The sequence below is a fragment of the Panthera pardus genome, unplaced genomic scaffold (genome assembly GCF_024362965.1).
Source record: "Panthera pardus isolate Hobbes unplaced genomic scaffold, ASM2436296v1 HiC_scaffold_5, whole genome shotgun sequence".
NCBI classification, from domain to species: Eukaryota; Metazoa; Chordata; class Mammalia; order Carnivora; family Felidae; genus Panthera; species Panthera pardus.
The window spans coordinates 8614048-8634647 of NW_026526980.1; the positions used below are offsets into that span (position 1 = coordinate 8614048).

The 20600-nt window shown below is 50.7% G+C and overlaps 1 protein-coding gene across 2 annotated transcripts in view; it reads left to right on the forward strand.

The window, feature by feature from the left end:
- ABCC1 (ATP binding cassette subfamily C member 1) overlaps nt 1–20600 on the forward strand; it is a 140581-nt gene that overhangs the window by 87196 nt on the left and 32785 nt on the right. For both annotated transcript variants that reach the window (XM_053894464.1, XM_053894465.1), the window contains exons 13-19: nt 1978–2124; nt 4448–4535; nt 7450–7525; nt 9614–9740; nt 13286–13462; nt 15171–15338; nt 17336–17519. In XM_053894464.1, the coding sequence (XP_053750439.1) occupies nt 1978–2124; nt 4448–4535; nt 7450–7525; nt 9614–9740; nt 13286–13462; nt 15171–15338; nt 17336–17519 (967 nt within the window). The remainder of the gene's footprint in view (nt 1–1977; nt 2125–4447; nt 4536–7449; nt 7526–9613; nt 9741–13285; nt 13463–15170; nt 15339–17335; nt 17520–20600) is intronic.

A 20600-nucleotide genomic window follows, 5' to 3' on the forward strand; every position in this document is an offset into this window, starting at 1 on the left:
AGTTTGGACTGGGTCCTGTAACCAGAAATAAAAACAGCTGCCATATATTGCGTTTTACCGTGTCCCGGGCAGTGTGCTAAGCACTTTGCTTAAATGCCTGCTTTGTCGCGGCCAGCAGCCCTGTGCACGTGGAGCCAGATTCCCTTATTTTGTAGATAGGAAAGCAGAGGCTTGCTTGGAATAGGGAGGTGACACAGGGTCACACAGCTGATTCCCGGCAAAGCTGTTGGTTTTCATTTTTAAGCTGTGTTACCCTCCAGTAGGTAGCAAAGAAATGGGGCAGCAGACACCCTGAAAGTGCCCTGGACCACTGCCGCACCAGGGACAGGGCTCAAACTCAGACATCCTGGCTCCCGGCAGCCTGCTCTGAGCTTAGGGAAGCAGAGGCCTGGGCAGTTTATTTCCCACAGGGAAAGCCTTTAATGGCTCTGTGATCCTGGGGCTGATGTGGGGGGCAGGGACTTGTGTCCGTCTGTCGGGGTCCAGGGTTGTCCAGATTGCTTCTGATAGCGTGTCCTGGGTGATCTCGTGGGACACCTCTTATTGGCCTCGCCCGGCAACACCTGGCAATTCTGTGTCGCCAGCAGTAAAGGGAGAGGCACAGAAATCCTCCTGGTGATCTCATGCCTCCCTCCCCAGCTGAGCAGCCCGGCCCTGGATTATTGAGGGCGTCCTCCCTTTCTCCTGGTCAGGGAGGTAATGTGCTGCTGTCTCAGACAAGTGAACCCCCATCCTGGTCGGCCTGCAGCCTGGGTAGTAAAATCCCAGGAGGCACCCCAGGGCTTAATGCAAGTCTGACTTCTGGGAAAAGTGGTACCTTTGGCCGTTATTTTTGTTTTCCCTTTTGTTTTTTAATTTTTTTTTTTTTATATTTATTTTTGAGAGAGAGAGAGGGAGAGAGACAAAGGGTGAGCAGGGGAGGGGCAGAGAGAGAGGGAGACACAGAATCCAAAGCAGGCTCCAGGCTCTGAGTCGTCAGCACAGAGGCCGACATGGGGCTCAAACCCATGAACCATGAGATCATGACCTGAGCCAAAGTTGGACTCTTAACTGACTGAGCCACCCAGGTGCCCCTCTTTTTTTTTTTTTTTTTTTTTAATGTTTTACTTAGTTTTGAGAGAGCACAGGCAGGGAACGGGCAGAGAGAGAGAGGAACAGAGGATCCAAAGTGGGCTCCACGCTGACAGCACAGAACCTGACGTGGGGCTCGAACCTCAAGATCATGACCTGAGCCGAAGTCGGATGCTCAGTCCACTGAGCCACCCAGGTGCCCTGATCCCTCCCCCCCCACCCCCTTTTTTTTTTAAATGTTCCTTTCCCGGGGATATAAAATCATAAATTCTGTGAGCTGGAAGGAACTTGAAATAGTGGCATTCCCTGTCGCCTCCACACCCATTTCACGGATCAGGCATGTGAGGCATGGCGAGAGGAGGTATCCTGCCTGGGGATTGTCCTAGGTACCGAGAATGCTGCCCTGTACAAAGCACACGCCTGACTTGGTGGAGCTTATGTTGTAGTGCAAGAGACCGACAACAAATACCTACAGTCCTGCAGTAAAAGGTAGCAGTAGGTGCTGTGATATGCGGGAGGTACAGTAGGTGCAGTCACAGGGTTGTTTCAGGCAGAGGGGGGTGGGGTGGCCTCTCCGAGGGTCAGCGGGAGGAGCCAGGCCACTGTCTGGATGGAAAGTCGTTTCCAGCAGAGAAGGTTGCAAGGGCAACGGCCCAGAGGTGGGATTCCACTACTGAGGAATTCTCTGAATATCTGTACGGTGTGCTTTGGAGAAGGTTGGTACAGAGGCCAGGACTTCCAGCTCCTGGTCACTCACTTATCTAGTTCTTTGAGTGTTTACTGAGTGCTTGCCGTGTTCTAGACACTGTCTTAGGCGTTTTCACCTGCGTCTGGCGGCCTGTCACGGGGCAGGTCTGACCACACTGCCCAGGGGACACAAGTCAGTAAAGGACGCTCTGTTTGCAGGTGGCCCTGTCTACATTTGCCGTGTACGTGACTGTCGACAAGAACAACATCCTGGATGCCCAGAAAGCTTTCGTGTCCTTGGCCTTGTTCAACATCCTCCGGTTTCCCCTGAATATTCTCCCCATGGTCATCAGCAGCATCGTGCAGGTACAGGCGAGGCTGGGGTGGGGGTGGGGGGTCAGGGAGGGATTCTCTGGGGACATGAAGCAGGAGGGGAAATGACGCAAATCCCCCTCTGTACCACTCCCTCTGTGTGACCCGTCCCACCGTGCCCGGTTGGCTTGATGAGGCCCCCACGGGGGGCTTTCGTGCTGTTTTGCTCATAGCCCAAAGAAAGGAATCCGTTTTACCTCTTGGCAAGGAACTCACATTTGAGCATAGAAAGCAAATATTGAATGCAGCCAGGTGCTCTGTAAGATTCTGAAATATTTTATCCTGTTCTGATCTGGTCTGTTCCACCCTGCCCTATCTTCACCTGCTTTTTCAAAGAATGCACCTCTCGACTTACTAAATTGATTTCACAACCCACTGATGGGCCTTGACCCACCATTGGAAAAACCCCAACCCAGACCCACCCAGAGTTAATAAGGTCCACACAGTGACCCTGTAAAGAGAGGAAACCGGCCACTTAGTCGCTCTGTGACGCTCCCACCACTTTCCTGCCAGTAGTATTTTTCGTGTTTTTCTCACCAGCATTGAACGCGTTCATGTTGAAAACCCCATTTTCAGCCACAGATCAGCCTTAAGATTGGGTTGTAGAGCTCTGTTGGTATGCTTTATTAAAAAAAGTAAAATAACGAAATGGGGGCTTCTGGGTGGCTCAGTCGGGTAAGCATCTGACTTCGACTCAGGTCATGATCTCATAGTTCGTGGGTTAAAGCCCTGTGTTGGGCTCCGTGCTGGCCATGTGGAGCCTCCTTGAGATTCTCTCCCTCCCTCTCTCTCTCTTTGCCCTTCCCCCACTTGTGCTTTCTCCCTCTCTTCCAATAAATAAATAAACTTAAAAAAAAAAATAAGCCAGCAAATAAAACCCCCTTTTATTATGAATAAATTCAGACGTACACACAGGTAGGGAGAGAACAGTATAATAATAATGAACTGTGTGTAGCACTCCCCCAGATTCAACATTTTGCCACACTTGGTTCGTCTAAATCTTCTTGTCTCCTCTCCTGCCCCACTTCCTTCCTTTCTTTCTCTGCTGAAGAAACTTATTTATGTATTTATGTATTTATGTATTTTTCTAAGATTTTATTTAAAAAAAATTTTTTTTTAACGTTTATTTTATTTTTGAGACAGAGCATGAACAGGGGAGGGGCAGAGAGAGAGGGAGACACAGAATCAGAAGCAGGCTCCAGGCTCTGAGCCATCAGCCCAGAGCCGATGCGGGGCTTGAACTCACGGACCGTGAGATCGTGACCTGAGCTGAAGTCGGACGGTTAACCGACGGAGCCACCCAGGCACCCCTAAGATTTTATTTTTAAGTAAGCTCTACACCCAACTCAGGGCTTGAACTCACAGCCCTGAGATCAAGAGTCGCATGCTTCACAGACTTAACCAGCCAGGTGCCCCTGAAGAATTTCAAAGCAAATCCCAGACCTCTTGACATTTCACCCATAAATGCTTCAGCATAAATTTCTTCTGCTTTTTTTTTTTTCTTTCAACTTATCTTTAGTGAGATAGAGTTGATAAGTACCGTTGCTTAAATTCAAGGTACACACAGCGTGTTGATTTCATATGCTGGCGTATTGCAATGGCATTACCTCTGGCATGTTACCTAACACCTCTGTCACATCACACAATTTTCGTTTCCTTTTTCTGGTGGCAACCAATAAGATGCCAACTTGAGGTTCATAAACAGTGTTGTTGACTGTGGTCACTCTGCATTGTATCTCAGGGACTTAGTTATCCACTGGTAGCAAGTTTTTTAAATTTTTTAATTATTATTTTTTTTAATCTTTATCTACTTTTGAGAGAGAGACAGAGTGCGAGTGGAGGAGGGACAGAGAGAGAGGGAGATGCAGAATCTGGAGCAGGCTGCAGGCCCTGAGCTGTCAGCATAGAGTCTTAGACGGGTCTCAAACCCACGGACTGTGAGATCATGACATGAGCTGAAGTCGGACGCTTAACCGCCTGAGCCACCCAGGTGCCCCCACTGGTAGCAAGTTTTTAACCCTTACACAGGACCACTGCCTTTGGTCATTGTTTCTACAAGTCCCTTGTCATCTGGGGCAGTCCCCCTACCCTCTTTTTTAATACGGGTCGTGGGCTTTTAAAGGAAAACAAACAAGAACCAAAACCTGTTCTGTTTTTTATTCTAAATCCTGCTCTTGTAGGAAACGCAGAGCCTCCAGAAATGAGGGAGGATGTGGGCCCCTCCACACCCAGAGGAAACCACTGAAAGTCGGCCTCGGTCTGTTTTCGCAAAAATGCTTTTAAAAATAACTGCACCCTGTAATTGCCTTCTCTGTAGGCGAGTGTCTCCCTCAAACGCCTCAGGATCTTTCTGTCTCACGAGGAGCTGGAGGCCGACAGCATCGAGCGGAAGCCTGGGAAAGACGGTGTGTGCATTTGGTTCCTCTGTACCTCGAAGGCTACCCTTGGCTTTGGCTGTGCCCAGAAGCCCGTCTGCGAGGCCCCAGGGAGCGGGGGCTCTGCAGAGTGGGGTGGCCTTATCTTGCACCGCCCAGGCGGCTGAACTTCAACTTGTTTCCTTGGTGTGTCCTCACCGAGAGGCAGCTGGAGGTGAGGCCTCCCGCCGAGGGACAGGATCCAGGGCTCAGATCTTGATTCTGTTCTGGGCAGATGGGCGGGCAAACCAAGGACAGATGTTGGGAGACCAGCTCCAACCTTCTAGCTCTTGTCCTTCGGCAGGTCACTTCACTGCTCTGAGTCTCAGTTTCCCCATATGGGTCATGAGGATGAAGGTGCCTTTCTCTAGCAGGGTGTTAACGTGGATTTTTATTGTTGATTGGGTTTTGTTGTTTTTTGGTTGTTTTTTTTGTTGTTTTTTTTTTTTTTTTTTTTTTGTAGCTTACTAATTTATCCTTTCCTCATCAATCCCTCTGAGTGGGGATCTTACTCATGGCTATATCTCTAAGCACTTAATAATAAATATTCATAGCATTACCAGCAGTGACTGTTTTCACTTAAGTGACACTCCTGTCATGCACTTTCTGCTCTAAGGACGTGCAGACACTACCCCACCCGCTGCTCACACATCACACAGAGGAGCTGTGGAAACCCCCATTTTACAGATGAGGAAACTGGCCTAAGTGACCTGCTCACACAGCTAGTTAAGAAGTAGAGTCAGAATTTGCACCCACAGCCGGCCAGTGGAGTCTGTGCTCCAGTCCACTGGACAGTGTCTCCCTCACTGAGCTTTATTGAGCACCTACTATGCACCAAGCAGCACAGCCCTATGTGGTCCATCTCATTATTATCGGTCCTAGTCGACAGATGAGGAAAATGAGGCACAGAGAAGTTAAGTAACTGGCTCAAGGCTCTCCAGCTAGGACATGGCCACGCAGGGATTGGACTCAAACAGTCAGGCTCGGGAGCCCAATAAATACTGTCCGAGGCATGAATGTGTGTAGACGTTGGTTGTAAGGTACAAGTAGTGCCTGGCACCAAGTAGGCATTCAGATGTCTTCGGTGGTGTGTGCAACGCTTAGCCCGGTGCCTGCTGACCCAGTGGTTGTGGTGGCCGTTACGTCCCTAGCGTAAGAGAGGAGCGATCTGGGACATTTCCAACTCAGCCGTCTACGGCCAGGTTCCCCACCCTCGGCACTGCTGCCACTCAAGGCCAGATGGTCCTTTGCTGTGGGGGGGGGGGGGTGTCCTCTGCTTTATAGGGTACTGAGGGGCATCCCGGGCCTCCACCCACTAGATGCCAGTAGCATCCACCCCAGTTTTGACAACCAAAATTGCCTCTAGGCATTATATCCCTTGGGGGGCAAAGTTGCCCTGGTTAAGAACCACTGCTCACCAGATGCTGGAATCTTCTTCTCAACATTCCTGGCCTGTGGTTACCAGTTTCTGCCATCCTGAGGACCTAGTCTCCCCCCTCCCCTCTTCCCATCCTGAGGACCTAGTCCCCCACCCCCAACCCCCCCCCCCCCCCCCCCGTAAATGGTACGGTGCCATCTACTCCTGGTCACATTTCTCTGCCTAACGCAGGCCTGAAATTTGGGACAGCCCATGGAGGTTTCAGAGTAGTAAAATTGCTCACAATTACCTGCAAGTGTCCTGTTGGAAAACCCCTAGGCCTCTGGAAAACCCCAGGCTTGCTCGTGTGGTCCGGGCCTCAGCACCCCCTTTCCACCCTAATGACAGTCTCCTAGGCTGCTTGACTTATTGAGATGTTTATCCACACTCTCTGGGTGCCAGATGGGGCCACTTTGGCCACTCCCGGCCGGGTCTGGTGGTTTTCTAGCTTGTCTGACTCAAGTGGCTTTTCTTTAAATTCCTTAAATAGCACCTTCCAGTTTCCTCCTTGGTCTGTGTTATATCTGGACGGGACGGGACAGGGAGGCCTGGGGACCGGGCTTGTTAGGTTAGGTTAACCAGTAACTTCCTCTTGCAATGGGCTTTTGTTTCTTCTCTGTGTGGGGGAATTTACTTCTTTATTTGACAGCTTGAAAACACGCCCATCTTATCTCTAGGTGGTTTTACGGAGGCTCATAATGAAGGGTCAAAAAAAAATTTTTTTTTTTTTTTAAGTAAGGAGGCATAAAGTATAAAAGGGAGAGAAGGGGAGAGAAAGTAAAGGAAGAGGTGCTGGGAGCTTAGAATCCCAAGGAGCCATTATCCACAGGATGCGGACTTTGTCTTACCGCTCTTCCCTCCCCTATCCACCCTGTGATACCCCACCTCCTGTTGCACAGCCTGCTTTTTCACAGTTCACGTGCCTGCTGTTTCAGGAAGTTGGACCTGCTGCGATGGGAGCAGGGGTGGCGGGAGAAGGGATCCAGGGAGGTGCATTAGGAGGCCACCCTGCAATCCAGTAGCTCTGGGCCAAGGACCCCACTTTGAACTGAAAGCAAGGGCCTAGGGGTGGTGAGGGCCAAGGGCCAGGCCCACCTGATGGAGAGCAGTGCTTGTTCCCTGTTGACCCTGGCTTCTGCTCAGCATCCCCAGCCAGAGCTGCCCGATCTTCCCAAGATGGGGGGACGGGGACCTCAGAGCTATGAGTAAACCCCCAGGGGCTCCCCCCACCCTGTGCGAGATGGGCATCTGGATGGTGTAACCTTCAAGGCAGAGCCCTGTTGTGGTTCCTTCTGCTTTGTGGGTCTGGTTGGGGTTCTTTAGAAACCAGAGCTAATGTAACCAGATAATGTCTAGTGCAAGTTTCTAGCACCTGCCATTGAACTTAAAAAAAGATAAGAGAAAAAAAAAAAAGAGAGAGAGCCTCCTGCTCGTGCTCAGTCCCCAGGCTTCATCTGTGCCTGACCTGTTGTGTCTGGTGCTTTTCAGGTGGGGGCACAAACAGCATCACTGTGAAGAATGCCACATTCACATGGGCCAGGAGTGACCCTCCAACGCTGAATGGGTAAGCCAGGATGTGCAGAGAGCCAGGAGGCTCTGGTCAAATGTGGATTCCAGCCACACTCTAGCTCTTTGACCCTGAATAAGCCACTGTGCCTTTCTGAGCCTCAATTTACCCGTCGGGGAAATAGGTCTAGTCCTACCTGTTAGGGCTGCAGGAAGGAGCAGATGAGAGTGTGCTGGCACAGAGGGTTCCCTTGGATTGTAAAAGACAGAAACCATGCACAGATGGGTTTAGGCAACAGTTTTTGGCCTGCATAACTCAGAGCCACTGTCAGGTACAGCATGATCCAGGGACTCTGTGCCATCAGGATTCTCTCCATCTTGTCTTTGTTCGGTTTCCCTGTGTGCTGCTTCCTTCTCAAGCTGCCTCCCCACTCATGATGGGAAATAGCCCCCGTCAGCTCCCAGTGTGCCTCTTACTTCGGTGGGAGACCCAGCTGGCTCTTATTGGTCCAGGTTGGGTCATGTGCCCCTCACTGAGCCAGGAGAGATAGAGCGTACTGATCGGCCAGGCTGGGTGTAAGGCTGTGATGTTACAGGTTGCAGGCAGGCTTGGGTCTGCTGAAAGGAATTTTTTTCAGAAGGGATTTGTCAGGATGGAATTGTTCTGTCGTCTCCCAGGCCTACAGCTGCCGAGTCACCCTTCCTTGCCACCTCCCCATCTGGTACCAAAGCACACAGTGTCCAGGAATTGACCTGGTTCCCCAAGCAACTTGTCAAGTGTCTCTTATTTGTTTCTGAGCTGGGGAGGCCTTTCTCACTGGCTCTGTCAGGCTTCCTCAAAGGAGTCCCCAAAATACAGGGCCAGAAGGAACCTTTTTAGGGGCCAAATTTATCCCCCATGCCTCTTAACAATTACCTCCTCACTGGGTAGCCGAATTATTGCTGTATATCGACTGAGGAAGCATGGGGGACAGACTCTCTAGAGCAAAGAATCTTGGTAAAATTCTTTCTACACCTGGAAAATTCATGGTGGGGCTGCATGCTTGGGAAGTTCTTCCTTATGTCTAACTTCACTCCTGCCTGCTTCAATTTTAGCTTTTCTCTCTTGTCTGTCTCTCTTGTCTTTTTGTTCCATGCACCTCACCCCCACTTCTGCTCTTGAACTCCCCAAACCTTTCCCCACCCACACCTTTTCTCTTCTCACCCTATAAAAATAACCCATTCTCACCTGGACAGTCACAGGAGCCTCCTCACTGGGCGTCCTCTTCTGTTGTGGCCCCCTCATCCATTCGCCCCTCAGCACAGGAACAAAAGCATAATCGGTTCATGAGCTTTAAACAGTCAGCGATAGCAGAATCTAACGCCTGCACTAATATGTTGAAATCGTAACGGCATCCATCGAAAAGCACAGCCAGGGTGAGTAAACCCAAAGAGGCCCTGACTGCAGCCAGCGACTGGCCCGTGTCATTGGACAGGCAGTCTTGCCAGTGGAGCCTGGAGCTTACTGTCGTACTTGGGGTACCATTGTTTGTGAAAAGATGGTTTCCGTAGAGATGTGTTTCTCAGACTCGGATTCCTCCATGGCAGGTCCCCCGCTTCAAACTCCGAGGCCCCCAGCACAGCGAGCTTTGAGGTTTTCGGGCGTGCCTGCTGCCCACCCACCTCTTCAGGGCTGGCCTTACTCCCCTCTGCCTCGTCCTGTGCCGTCGATTTGTCAAGCCCCGATCACACCTGTTCGTTCACACCCTTGGGCCTTCTCTTAAGCTCTTCCTGGGTTTCTGTGTCTGGTGCTGCTTACTCTTCCTTCACAGTTCACGTTGAGGCTCCTGTCTGTCCCTCAGGTCGCCTGCATGGTTAATCTGGCCCCCTGATCATGATCTGGCCGCCCAGGTGACTCCCGCTGCCTCTGCGTCTCTAAGACCCGTGCGCATCCCAGCGCCTGCCTGGAGCCTCATGTGCCCAGGCCCTCGCACGCTCCCTGAGCCAAGCTTAGCAGTAGGGGCAGCGGTGGTCATTTCCAGACTGGGAAGGCTCCTTCCAGCCCTGCCGTCCGCCTCTCTCCGCTCTGGGTACATCCAGCTCTGGTGGGTCACCACCTGTTTCAGGCAAGGGTGTGGCTGAGGCAGAGCACATTATGTCATTTCAGCATTACCTTCTCCGTTCCGGAAGGTTCCTTGGTGGCCGTGGTGGGCCAGGTGGGCTGTGGAAAGTCGTCTCTGCTCTCAGCACTCCTGGCCGAGATGGACAAGGTGGAGGGCCACGTGTCTGTCAAGGTAGGACAAGGACTGAGGGGGCTGGGGTGGGGGCGTGGCTGGCCTGAGAGGAGAGTCAAGTGCGATGCTGTGGTTTGTTTGATGGCGGCCCCTGTGCAGGAAGCGAGAGCAGCGAGGTCTGCCTCCTTCTCTCGCACTCGCCCTGCTCTTCTCTGTGCCCCCTCGAAGGCCAGAGTTGATGTCGCTTATTTCCCGCTGTGTCCTAACACAGAGAATAGTGCCCAGCAGGTAGTAGGCACTCGATAAATACTCTGTGAACACACGGATGCTCCCTGGTCCACTCACTGCCTCTAATCCTCTCCCCATCTCTGGCCCTCAGTGTGCATCTTGTGGTCTCTCTTGACACGTGAGTCCCTCTGGCTTGTTGTCTCTGTCCGTGGATCTGTGTCTGTATCTCTTTTTATAAATGTAACAAAATGTAACATTTTTGATCTGTGTCTTTGGGGTATTGTGTTGGAGAATTCTGGTTAAGAGAGCTGTTTAAATTCTGAGTGTTTCCTTGAATTCTTAATAGAAGAATGGAAGAAGAACTAGAGATTTATTGGTTTTTAAAATGCACAGGACTTGGAGCTAAGTTGGAATATTCCTCAAGAGAGAATTTAAGAGGCTGCTTCAGTGAACACATGAATCTCGCTGTAAGTCGAGAGCCTTGTTTTGCGTTTAGCTGATTCACCATGAAGGAGTTGCCCTGGAGTAGGAAGCGTCCCTCGAAGTTTCCTGGACGCCAGTCCTTCAGTGTGGTCTGCTAGACTCATCCTGCGGTTGTTTGAGGAGGAGAGTTCTGGGCTCAGACAGGCTCGGGAGAGAATGCACACGCAGCTCCCCTCCCTCTTGGAGACTTAAAATAAACGTGAATAAAGTAAAGGTTCTGAGAAGTCCCACAAGGAGAAGAAAACTGATTTAAGTTTGGTTAACCCAGTGTGTCCCGGGCATACTTGGCCCGTGCAAGTATTTGCATCCCCAGAACTATTGTCCCTTGGAATCTCCTCCTAGGAATGCTGGTTTATGCAGTTGTTTTTATTTCAGAGCAAAGTCCTTTTTTTGTTCTTCGGGTTTTTTGTTTTTGTTTTTTTGTTTGGTGTTTTTGTTTGTTTATATGAGGCCCTTTAGCCTGATATGCGTCGCTAGAAAAGTATACGTTACGTTAGTTGGGTCTACACTGAAGGCATTTAGCTGCGGTTTTCGGAAATATTCCGTCGCTGCTTTGAAAGTACACGTTGTAAAGTGAGCTTAATGGGCAGCGTGCCCTACGTTTCTGGAAGTACGCTCCAAACTGTCCACATTGTGTTCTGCGTCGTTAATGCGTTTCCACCACCGTAGCGCTCTTGGCGTGTCGGGCTGCATGGTTTTCTGCTGTGGTGGGCTTGTCCTATGCTGTGTCACATCCTTAGCAGCATTCCCGCCCTCTGTCCACTAGATGCTGATAGCCGACTCCGGTTGTGATAACCAGGAGGGTCTAGATGTTGTCACATGTCCCCCAGAGAGCAACATTTTTTAAAGTAAAAAAAAAAAAAAAAGGCTTTAAATGCAGAAATGATGCATCTCTTAGAAGCTGAGGGTGCACTGAGTATTTGGTTTGATGAACTGATTTCTCTGACTGGTTATTTTGCCCTGCAAAGGAGCATGCTAGAAATGTGTTTAAAATATTAATTTTCTCCAAATATTTTACTTGGGTATGCCATGTCTGAATTTTCTGTGGGTTCTGTGGTGAGACTGTGACATTTTGGCCTCCTGTCAGTTAGGGTATTAGTTTAGTTATTTATCTGAGAATGAAGATTGAGATTTGAAATACCTGGGTCCCTCTCCCAACCGTATCCCTCTAGAATTCCCTTATGAAAGAACCTTCACTCGTAGCAGCTCCTGGGTGGCTCAGTCGGGTACGTGTCCGACTCCTGGTGGGCTTAGGTCGTGATCTCACGGTTTGTGAGTTCAGGCCCCACATCGGGGTTTGCCCTGGCAGCACAGAGCCTGCTTGGGATTCGCTCTCCCCCCCTCTCTCTGCTGCTCGCACACATGCACGCTCTGTGCGCCTGCCTCTCTCTCTCTCTCTCTCTCCCTCTCTCTCTCAAAAATAGATAAACATTAAGAAAATAATAATAATAATCTTTGCTCCCCTTGCCCTTCCAGTAAAGCCCAGGCTTCTCACCTGGATCCCTGGCCTGGGGTGGGCCGGCCCTTGCTGCCCTCCAGCTCACTCCTACCTGTCTTCCCCTTCACACGATGTTCCAGTCATCCTGGCCTTCCTGTTCCTTGGATGTGCCAGGTTCTACTTGTCTCTGGACCTTTGCTCATGCTGTTCCCTCTGACTGGAATGCTTTTCCATTTCTCCTTTGTCACACCAACTAACCCTCACCTGTTGGTCCTTTGAAACAGATGATTTGACATAGAAGTAACCTTGATTAAATTTCATCAAGGATATTTCCCCAAGGAATCCTTCCCTGATGACCCAAGCTAGGTCTCTCTTTTCAAAGGACTTTTTTTTTTTTTTTTTAATTTATTTATTGAGAGAGAGACAGAGAGAGAGAGAATCCCAGGTAGGCTTCATGTTCAGCCCAGAGCCCAGTGCAGAGTTCAGTCTCACAACTGTGATATTATGACCTGAGCTGAAATCAAGAGTCAGATGCTGAACTGACTGAGTCATCCTGGCTCCCTTTTAAAGGACTTTTTATTGATGTATATATTTATTTTTATTTATTTATTCTAAAGTTTGTTTATTTGAGAGGGACAGATAGCATGAGCAGGGGAGGGGCAAAGACAGGGAGAGAGAGAGAATCCCAAGCAGGCTCTGTGCTGCCAGCACAGAGCCCAATGTGGGGCTTGAACCCACAAAGTCGTGAGATAATGACCTGAGCTGAAACCAAGAGTCAGTCACTTAACCAACTGAGCTACCCAGGTGCCCCTTAAAGGACTTTCTAAAGGACTCATTTTTTTCTCTCTTAGCATTTACCCCAAACTGTAATCAAAGAATTTTTTTTTTTTTTATCACATCAGGGACTTATCTTTTTTTTTAAGTTTTTTTATTTTTGGGAAACAGTGCAAGTGAGCAAGGGCAGACAGATTGGGAGAGAATCCGAGAATGCCACAGAAGGGCAGAGAGAGACAATCCCACACAGGCTCTCCAGTGTCATTGTAGAGCCCGAATCGGGGATACAGCTCACCCGATTTGGGGTTTGAACTCACAAACCGTGAGATCATGACCTGAGCCGAAGTCGGATGCTTAACTGACTGAGCCACCTAGGTGCCCCACTTCTTGAGAGGCAGGAGTTTTGTTCACTGCTAGAGGCATTTAGTGAATTCTTAACTAAATACAGACCTGTAATCTCACTAATGCGGATTTCCGCTCTTGAATTCCTGATATTAGAGTCTGCGATTGACCTAGTGTGGGGTCTGATCCCAGGTCTGGCATCTGAGTCTGTCGTGACTCAGTTTCCCCCTTGCTGAGCGTCTCGGGAAGTAGAATCCTCCTGGCGAGTGGATGGGCCAGCTGCCATCTTGTTAACCGAGTCTGTCTGTCTGTCTTGCTGCCTTCTGTATTTGCTGCCTAGGGCTCAGTGGCCTACGTCCCCCAGCAGGCCTGGATTCAGAATGATTCTCTCCGAGAAAATATCCTTTTCGGACGCCCGCTCCAGGAACGGTATTACAAGGCAGTGATCGAAGCCTGTGCCCTCCTCCCAGATCTGGAGATCCTGCCCAGCGGGGACCGGACGGAGATTGGTGAGAAGGTCAGTCGGTACAGCCTCAGCATGGCGCCTGTATCAGTCAGCCACAAAATCTTAGGGGCTTGTGTTAAACACTTCTTCTCCCTTTTGACTGTGGTTGGCTGACCCACACTGGGCTCAGTCAGGCAGCTCTGCTCCGTGTCACGGGCCAGCTGAGCTCGCCTGTAGGCCATGGGGTTGGCTGGGGTCCGCCCCGCATGGCTTTTTGCTGGGGCTTCGGCTGAAGGGGCGATAGCTCTACAGGGGGACACCCTTCTCGTGGTGACAGCAGAAGCCCAAGAGAGACAGAAAAACCACATGGTGTCCCTTAAGGCATATTGTCCTTTTCACCTGGTTGAACTGAAAGATGGGAGAGCAGGAAGTGCCCTTCGCCTTTGCAGTCATGTGACTGCGGAGTCACATGACAGGGCGCTCTACAGGGAGGAGGGGTGCCAGTGATTCAGATGTCCACAGTCCCTTTCAAAGCAGCGATAATAGTAAAAATAATATGGTCGCCAGCAGCTGTTGGGCATTTGCTCTGTGCCAGGTACCGTGATAGACATTTTTATGTATTTCATCCTCATGGCAAGCCCATGAGAGGGGATTGACTGTCATTTGCATTTCATGGTTGAAGAAAGAGAGGCATAGAGGGGGCTAAGTGACTTGTCCAAACACCTTCCCACTAATGTTTGCTTATTTTTGAGAGAGAGAGACAGAGCGTGAGCGGGGGAGGAGCAGAGAGAGAGAGGGTGACAGAATCCGAAGCAGGCTCCAGGCTCCGAGCTGTCAGCACAGAGCCTGATGCGAGGCTTGAACTCACTAACTGTGAGATAATGACTTGAGCCAAAGTTGGACGGTCAACCGACTTGAGCCACCCAGGTGGCCCTGAGTTAGTTGTTTTAATGCACGTGTCTGTTTCTGCCACATGGAGACTCCTCAGCCAGTCCCGGTCTGGCTGCCAATAAAAGTCTAGAGCGAGAGAGTATGACTGGGTCTGACGTCTGCCCCGGGCCAAAGAGCTGTGGCCGGAGGGGCCATCAAAAAGAACCTGGCTGCCTGAACCCCACCTGGGTGTGTAGGGAGGGCAGGCATCTCTCTCAGCAGAGACTGGGCCCCGTTAACCCGGCGGGGGTCCACTTGGACTTCCCAGCCATAGATGGAAATGACAGTCGGTAATCGATAATCTGTAGTCGGAGGGAGAGCTGTGACTGCTGCGGTGTGCTCCATGGAGCGCCCTGGTGTGAATTAGAAATCGGTGCCCTTCCTGCTGGTGAGTGGGTGGGGGGAATTTCGGCACCCCCAGAGTGCAGCCTGCCTTGGCTCTCTGTGGTTTCACCGTGAGTGAGAGATCAGAGCAAGCGCGCCAAAGTGGTAGCTATTAACCAAAGCAGTGGCAGCAGGCTCGTTACGGCATCTGCCGGTGCCTTCTGTCAGACTCCAAGATCCAGAGCCTTCCTGTTGCTTGGTGCCACGGTTGCCAAATGCCCACGCTGTGCCAGCTGTCTGCTCAGCAGCTCCCAGGGGCTCCAGTTTTCTCTTCTGCCTGTTTTAGGGTTGAGGCTGGATTCCGTGGTCGGCCTTGAGCACAGTCCGTGCAGATACAATCTCATGCCTCTGCTTCCTGCTCAGACGAGGGGAGGCGGTTCAGCCCTCCAGGGCCGCCAGCCGGGGTCTGCTGCCTCCTGAGCAGGGCTCCCTAGGAACCCCCCCCTTCTGCCGTGTCTCTCCCCAGGGCGTGAACCTCTCTGGGGGCCAGAAGCAGCGTGTGAGCCTGGCCCGGGCCGTGTACTGTGACTCTGACATCTACCTCTTCGATGACCCCCTGTCGGCGGTGGATGCCCATGTGGGAAAACACATATTTGAAAATGTGGTTGGCCCCAAGGGGATGCTGAAGAACAAGGTACCTGCCGAAGGGCCAGGGCTCGGCTCTGGCCGTCCTCGCGCATTTGTTCAGTCAAAATGTGCCCCCTTTGGGAATCCTTCACTTCCCACCTTTCAGGATTATTTTTTTATTATTATTATTATTATTAATGTTTATTTATTTTTGAGAGAGAAAGTGAGCATGAACGGGGGAGCGGCAGAGAGAGAGGGAGACACAGAATCCGAAGCAGGTTCCAGGCTACCAGCTGTCCACACAGAGTCTGACACGGGGCTCAAGCTCACAAACTGTGAGACCACGACCTGAGCCGAAGTCAAATCTTTAACCGACTGAGCCACCCAGATGCCCCCCACCCCATTTTTTTAACTGAGCCACCCAGGTGCCCCCCCCCCCCACCATTTTTTTAATTGGACTTCAGAACACGTTTCTAATGCTTCCCTTGCATGCCTTTCTGGGACATGCTTTCTTGCTCTTGTCCTTATAGGGGGACGTCCTTGACACTGACTTGAAGTCCTTGCCTTCACGTGGCCAAAGGAGGCTCCTCTTCCCGATTTAATAACGGGCGGCTTTGCAGAGGGAAATCCTATCCCTTCTGACTGATGGGGCAACTCTCCCTTCCCTGCTGACGTGGCTGTAGGCTGAGGGACGGAGGTTTGGAGCAGGAAAAGTGCCTATAGTGCCCGTACATGGCAGGAAATGTGTCCTCACGTGTTTATCATCATCATCATCATCATTTTTAGGGGAATTATAGGATGGTTGAGAAGGAGTACTGCTTTTCGGTTTTTTTCTTCTGGAGAAAGAAGTATTTTCCACATGTCCATGGGGAAAATAGAGAAGATTCAGAAAAACACAGCAGAGAAAAAAAAAAAAGCAATTTTGCACAACCCTACCTCATGCAGATTTTCTTATTTCAAGCCTTATAAATAGGTTATCATGTCATGTGTATACATAATGGACCTCAAGCCACTTAACCTGTTGTAAGCATCATCCTGTACACACCATAAAAATTCTGGATAAACATAATTTTCAATTTAAAAAACTTCATTATCAAAAATCTAAAAGAGTGTAAGAGTGTATACGTAAAGCAAAAAAAAAAAAAAAAAAAAAAAATGGCCCTCCTTTGTCCTGCGTCCTAGGCCCTGTCTCAGGAGACAGGTGTCACCAGGCCACTTGCTGTCTGTTTCTGTACCACCCTTGAGCTAAGACTGGCTAAGACTGGTCTTTACATTTCTGAAGCGGTTGGAAAAAATCTGGAGGGGAAAAAAAAAATGTGTGACATATGCAAATTGCATTGAGTTTAAATATATTTTTATATTTATATATAACACATATACATATTTAATTTATATAATATATATTTATTGGGTCACAGACCATCTTTTTCCATCGTATGTACGACCACCTTCAAGCTGTGGCAACTTCACCACCGGTTGCCATAGCAACCGGAGGATCCATAAAGCCAAAAGTATTTACCATTTGGCCCTTTAAGAATAAGTTTGCCGACTCGTGTAGTTTGATGAACGTCCTTCCAAACCTTGACTTAACTGGATAAAATATATACAGACGTACAAGTTTTGTAGTGTCTTTTGGGAGGTGGGGGATTACTTGAAAAGAAAATGACACCACGGCACACAGATTATTTTGTATCTGTGTCATTTTTCTGTTCTTGGACACATGCATGGTTCCCTCCCTGCCTCCCTCTCATCCTTCAGATTTCTGTTCACAGATAGGCTTCCCCATCACCCTTGTTAAAATTGCACCCTTCCACCCTCGGTCTCATACCCCCCCAGCACCCGCTGTGTTGTACTTGTATTGGTCCTTTCTCCCCCGACCCTGGAGTGTGGGGCTGGGATCTGTTTCCCTCCTTGCGGCCCCCCAGCTCCTGGCAGGTGAGTGTTGAAGGGAGGCACCCATAGATGGGGGCGTCCCCGGCGCTCAGACTCCAGCTTGGCCGCTGGGCGTAGGGGAATTGCGCTCATGCCCGGGCGCTGACTCGCGGGTCCCCGCTCTGCCCGCAGACACGGCTCCTGGTCACACACAGTATCAGCTACCTGCCCCAGGTGGATGTCATCATCGTCATGACTGGAGGCAAGATCTCCGAGATGGGCTCCTACCAGGAGCTGCTGGCCCGGGACGGGGCCTTTGCCGAGTTCCTGCGCACGTACGCCAGCACCGAGCAGGAGCAGTCCGAGCAGGATGACGGTAGGGCGCGCGGGGTGCCTCACTGGACCCCCGCTGCCTCCCGGAGGTTCCCCCACACCCCCTCCGCAGTGGCCTGTCCGCAGCGGGCCAGCCTCTACAGGGTCCCAACGCTTTGGGGCCGCATTGAGAGGGGGTCCCAGCGCTTTGCGGCGGGGGCAGCAGATCTGGGCCCAAGTCCTGCTACTTTCCTGCGATGTGGCTCTGGGCCGAGCTTCAGTGTTCTCTCGGCAGGCACAGGGACGGTGGTGAGGTTCTCAAGAGGCTGTGGGAAGCAGTGACTTTGTATGGCATAATCTAGAACAGATGTGAGGGTCGTGGGGGTTGTAGGCTGCTGGTTGGCAAGACCTCGGTTTGAGTCCCATTGCCCCTCTTTTTTTTTTTTTTTTTTTAATGTTTATTTTTGAAAGAGAGAGGGTGGGGGCAGAGAGAGAGGGAGACACAGAATCCGAAACAGGCTCCAGGCTCCGAGCTGTCAGCACAGAGCCCGACGTGGAGCTCGAACCCGTGAACCGTGAGATCATGACTCGAGCCAAAGTGGGATGCTTAACCGACTGAACCACCCAGGTGCCCCCCACTGCCCCTCTTACTAGGGTCCCCCAAACCCTTCTGAGCCTCAGTTTCCCCACTGATAATAACAGAACAGTCTTCTGGCACTCGGTGGAGATTTCATGTGCTGAATTCCATAGAGCCTTGGGCGTAGTGCCTGGCACACAGTGTTTGGGCCATGACAGCTGTTGTCATTACCCGCCCCGGGAAGAGTGCCCATCTCTTCATCCCATGCCCTTGGCACCTGCCAGGTCAGTGCAGACCTGCCCCCTTCCCACCTGCCGCACCCACTGTGTCCTCTCGGGCCAGGACTCCAAAAGCTGGAACCTCACCCTGTCCTTATTTGAAGGCTTCTGTGGTGAGACTTCTAAGAATCTGTCCTCTCTTCTCTGTTGGCTTAAATTTCAGGAGATTGGTTTGCCGCCTTCAGGCTGCCCTGTGTTTCATCACTCAGACTGGCATCTCAGAGGCTCCTCTCCTCCCCTCTCTGCTTAGAGCTCTGACCCCACAGAGAGGGAAGAGGTCATCTGACACCTTTGCTCCTTGGCTTGCGGCGATTGCTAAGAATGAAAACGAGAGATTGCTCTTCCGGCCCTGATCTCCCATCTCCAGGAGCAAATTACAGACTCCCCCAGCCTCCGGGGCACGTTCTTTATGTGCTTTGTCCCCAGGGAGGCCTCAGATAGACTGTCCACAGGGGCAGGGCCGCGGGACTGCCTTGTTGGGCAATTTGCACGGGTGCTTTTGTTCTCGGAACGTCTGTGATACGGATCTAAGACACAGCCGCTGCTTGCTGAGGGCTTCCCGGGGCCCCTGTTCTCTGCCGGAGTTCCCTTGTTGACTGCTTCCATCGACTCACGAGGGAGTAGAATTGTGATTCCCGGTTCACTGGTGAGGAAAGTGAGGTTTAGGGAAACTTGTCCCTTCTGTGTCAGGGACAGCTGGGTTCCTGTAGCTGTGAAATGGGGCCGGTCCCTAAGAAAGAGCTGTCTACTCTTCATCGAGGTAGTCAGATTTTTATTAAGCGTCTACTATGTGTTGAGTGCTTGTATTAAGTCCCTAGGGCTTCCTTGACAAAGTGCCACAGGCTGAGCGGCTTAAGCAACAGAAATTTAATCTCTCACAGTTTGGGAGAATGGAAGCCAAAGACCGAGGTGTTCACCGGACTGATTCTTTCTGAGGCTCTGAGGGAGGGCTGTTCCACCCCTCCCCTGGCTTCTGGAGAGCTGCTGGCGGCCATTGGCTTATAGATGCGTCACCCCCACATCTGCCTCCGTCTTTCACACAGAAACCTGGCGTGTTTCTGTCTCTCAATTTCCCCTTTTTATAATGACACCAGTTATATGGGGTTAGGGCCCGCCCTAATGACCTCACCTCAACTCATTACACCTGCAGATAACCTGTCTCCAAATACAGTCACTTTCGGAGCTACTGGGGGCTAGGAATTCAGGAATTCCTAGAACAACACTATTCTAGGTTTTGGGGAGACAGAAGTGAATGACATCTAGACAGATCCCTATCCTCATGAACCTTGGAATCTGTTGGGAGAAAAGGGCAAAACACAAATCAAGAAATAAATGGTTTCCTAGAGCTTTAAGTGCTATGAAGAAAAAAAAACCACACAGGATGATGAGCTGGGGAGTGATGTGGATGACACCTGGCCATGCAAGGGGGTCAGAGATGCCCTTTCTGAGGAGGTGACCTTGGCATGGAAGGTTGCCAGCAAGGAGAAAATCCAGGGAACAGTGTGCTGACGCAGGGAATGGAAAGGAGGCCAGGGTGGCCAGACCACGGTGGGTGAAGGGACAGTGGTGGGAGATGGCCTTTCAGGGTGAGGAGTTTGGGGTTTGGTCTCAATTCAGGGGGCATCCAGTGAATGTCAGAGAGGGGCAGCAACTTGGCCAAGGACACACAGCGGCTGCTGGCAGGGGTGGGACCTCAAGTCTGGCCTAAGTTTCAGTCACCTGCTCCTTCCCTTGGTGCTTTATGTGTCTGCCTGGGGTCAGGGCTCATCCATTGCCTCTGCATTAGTGTGCTTCAGGAGCCCCAGTGGTTTGTCACGTTTTATTGAGATACAGTTGGCATAGCATACGATCCTCCCATTTAAAGCATACAGTGTAGTGATGTTTAGCACGTTGAGAGTTGGGCAGCCATCACCAAAACCAACTTTAGAACATTCCGGTCACCCCTCCAGAAAACCTCGTAGCCGTTAGCAATCACTCCCCATTTTCTCCCAGCCCCCTAGGTCCCTGACACCTGCTCATCTTTCTGCCTCTAGATTTGTCTGTTCTGGGCATCTCATGTAAATGGAATTCTAGACCGTGTGGTCCTTAGTGAGCTGGTTTCTTTTGCTTCGTGTGATGTTTCTGTGGCTCACCTGTGTGATAGCACATGTCTATACTTGATAACCTTTCTGTGGCTGGGTAATACACCCCATTTTGTTTATTCAGTCATCCCTTGATGACAGGTCAAGTTGTTTCCATGTTTTGGCTGTTTTAAATTGTGCTGCTCTGAACCCTCTTGGTATTAAAAGTG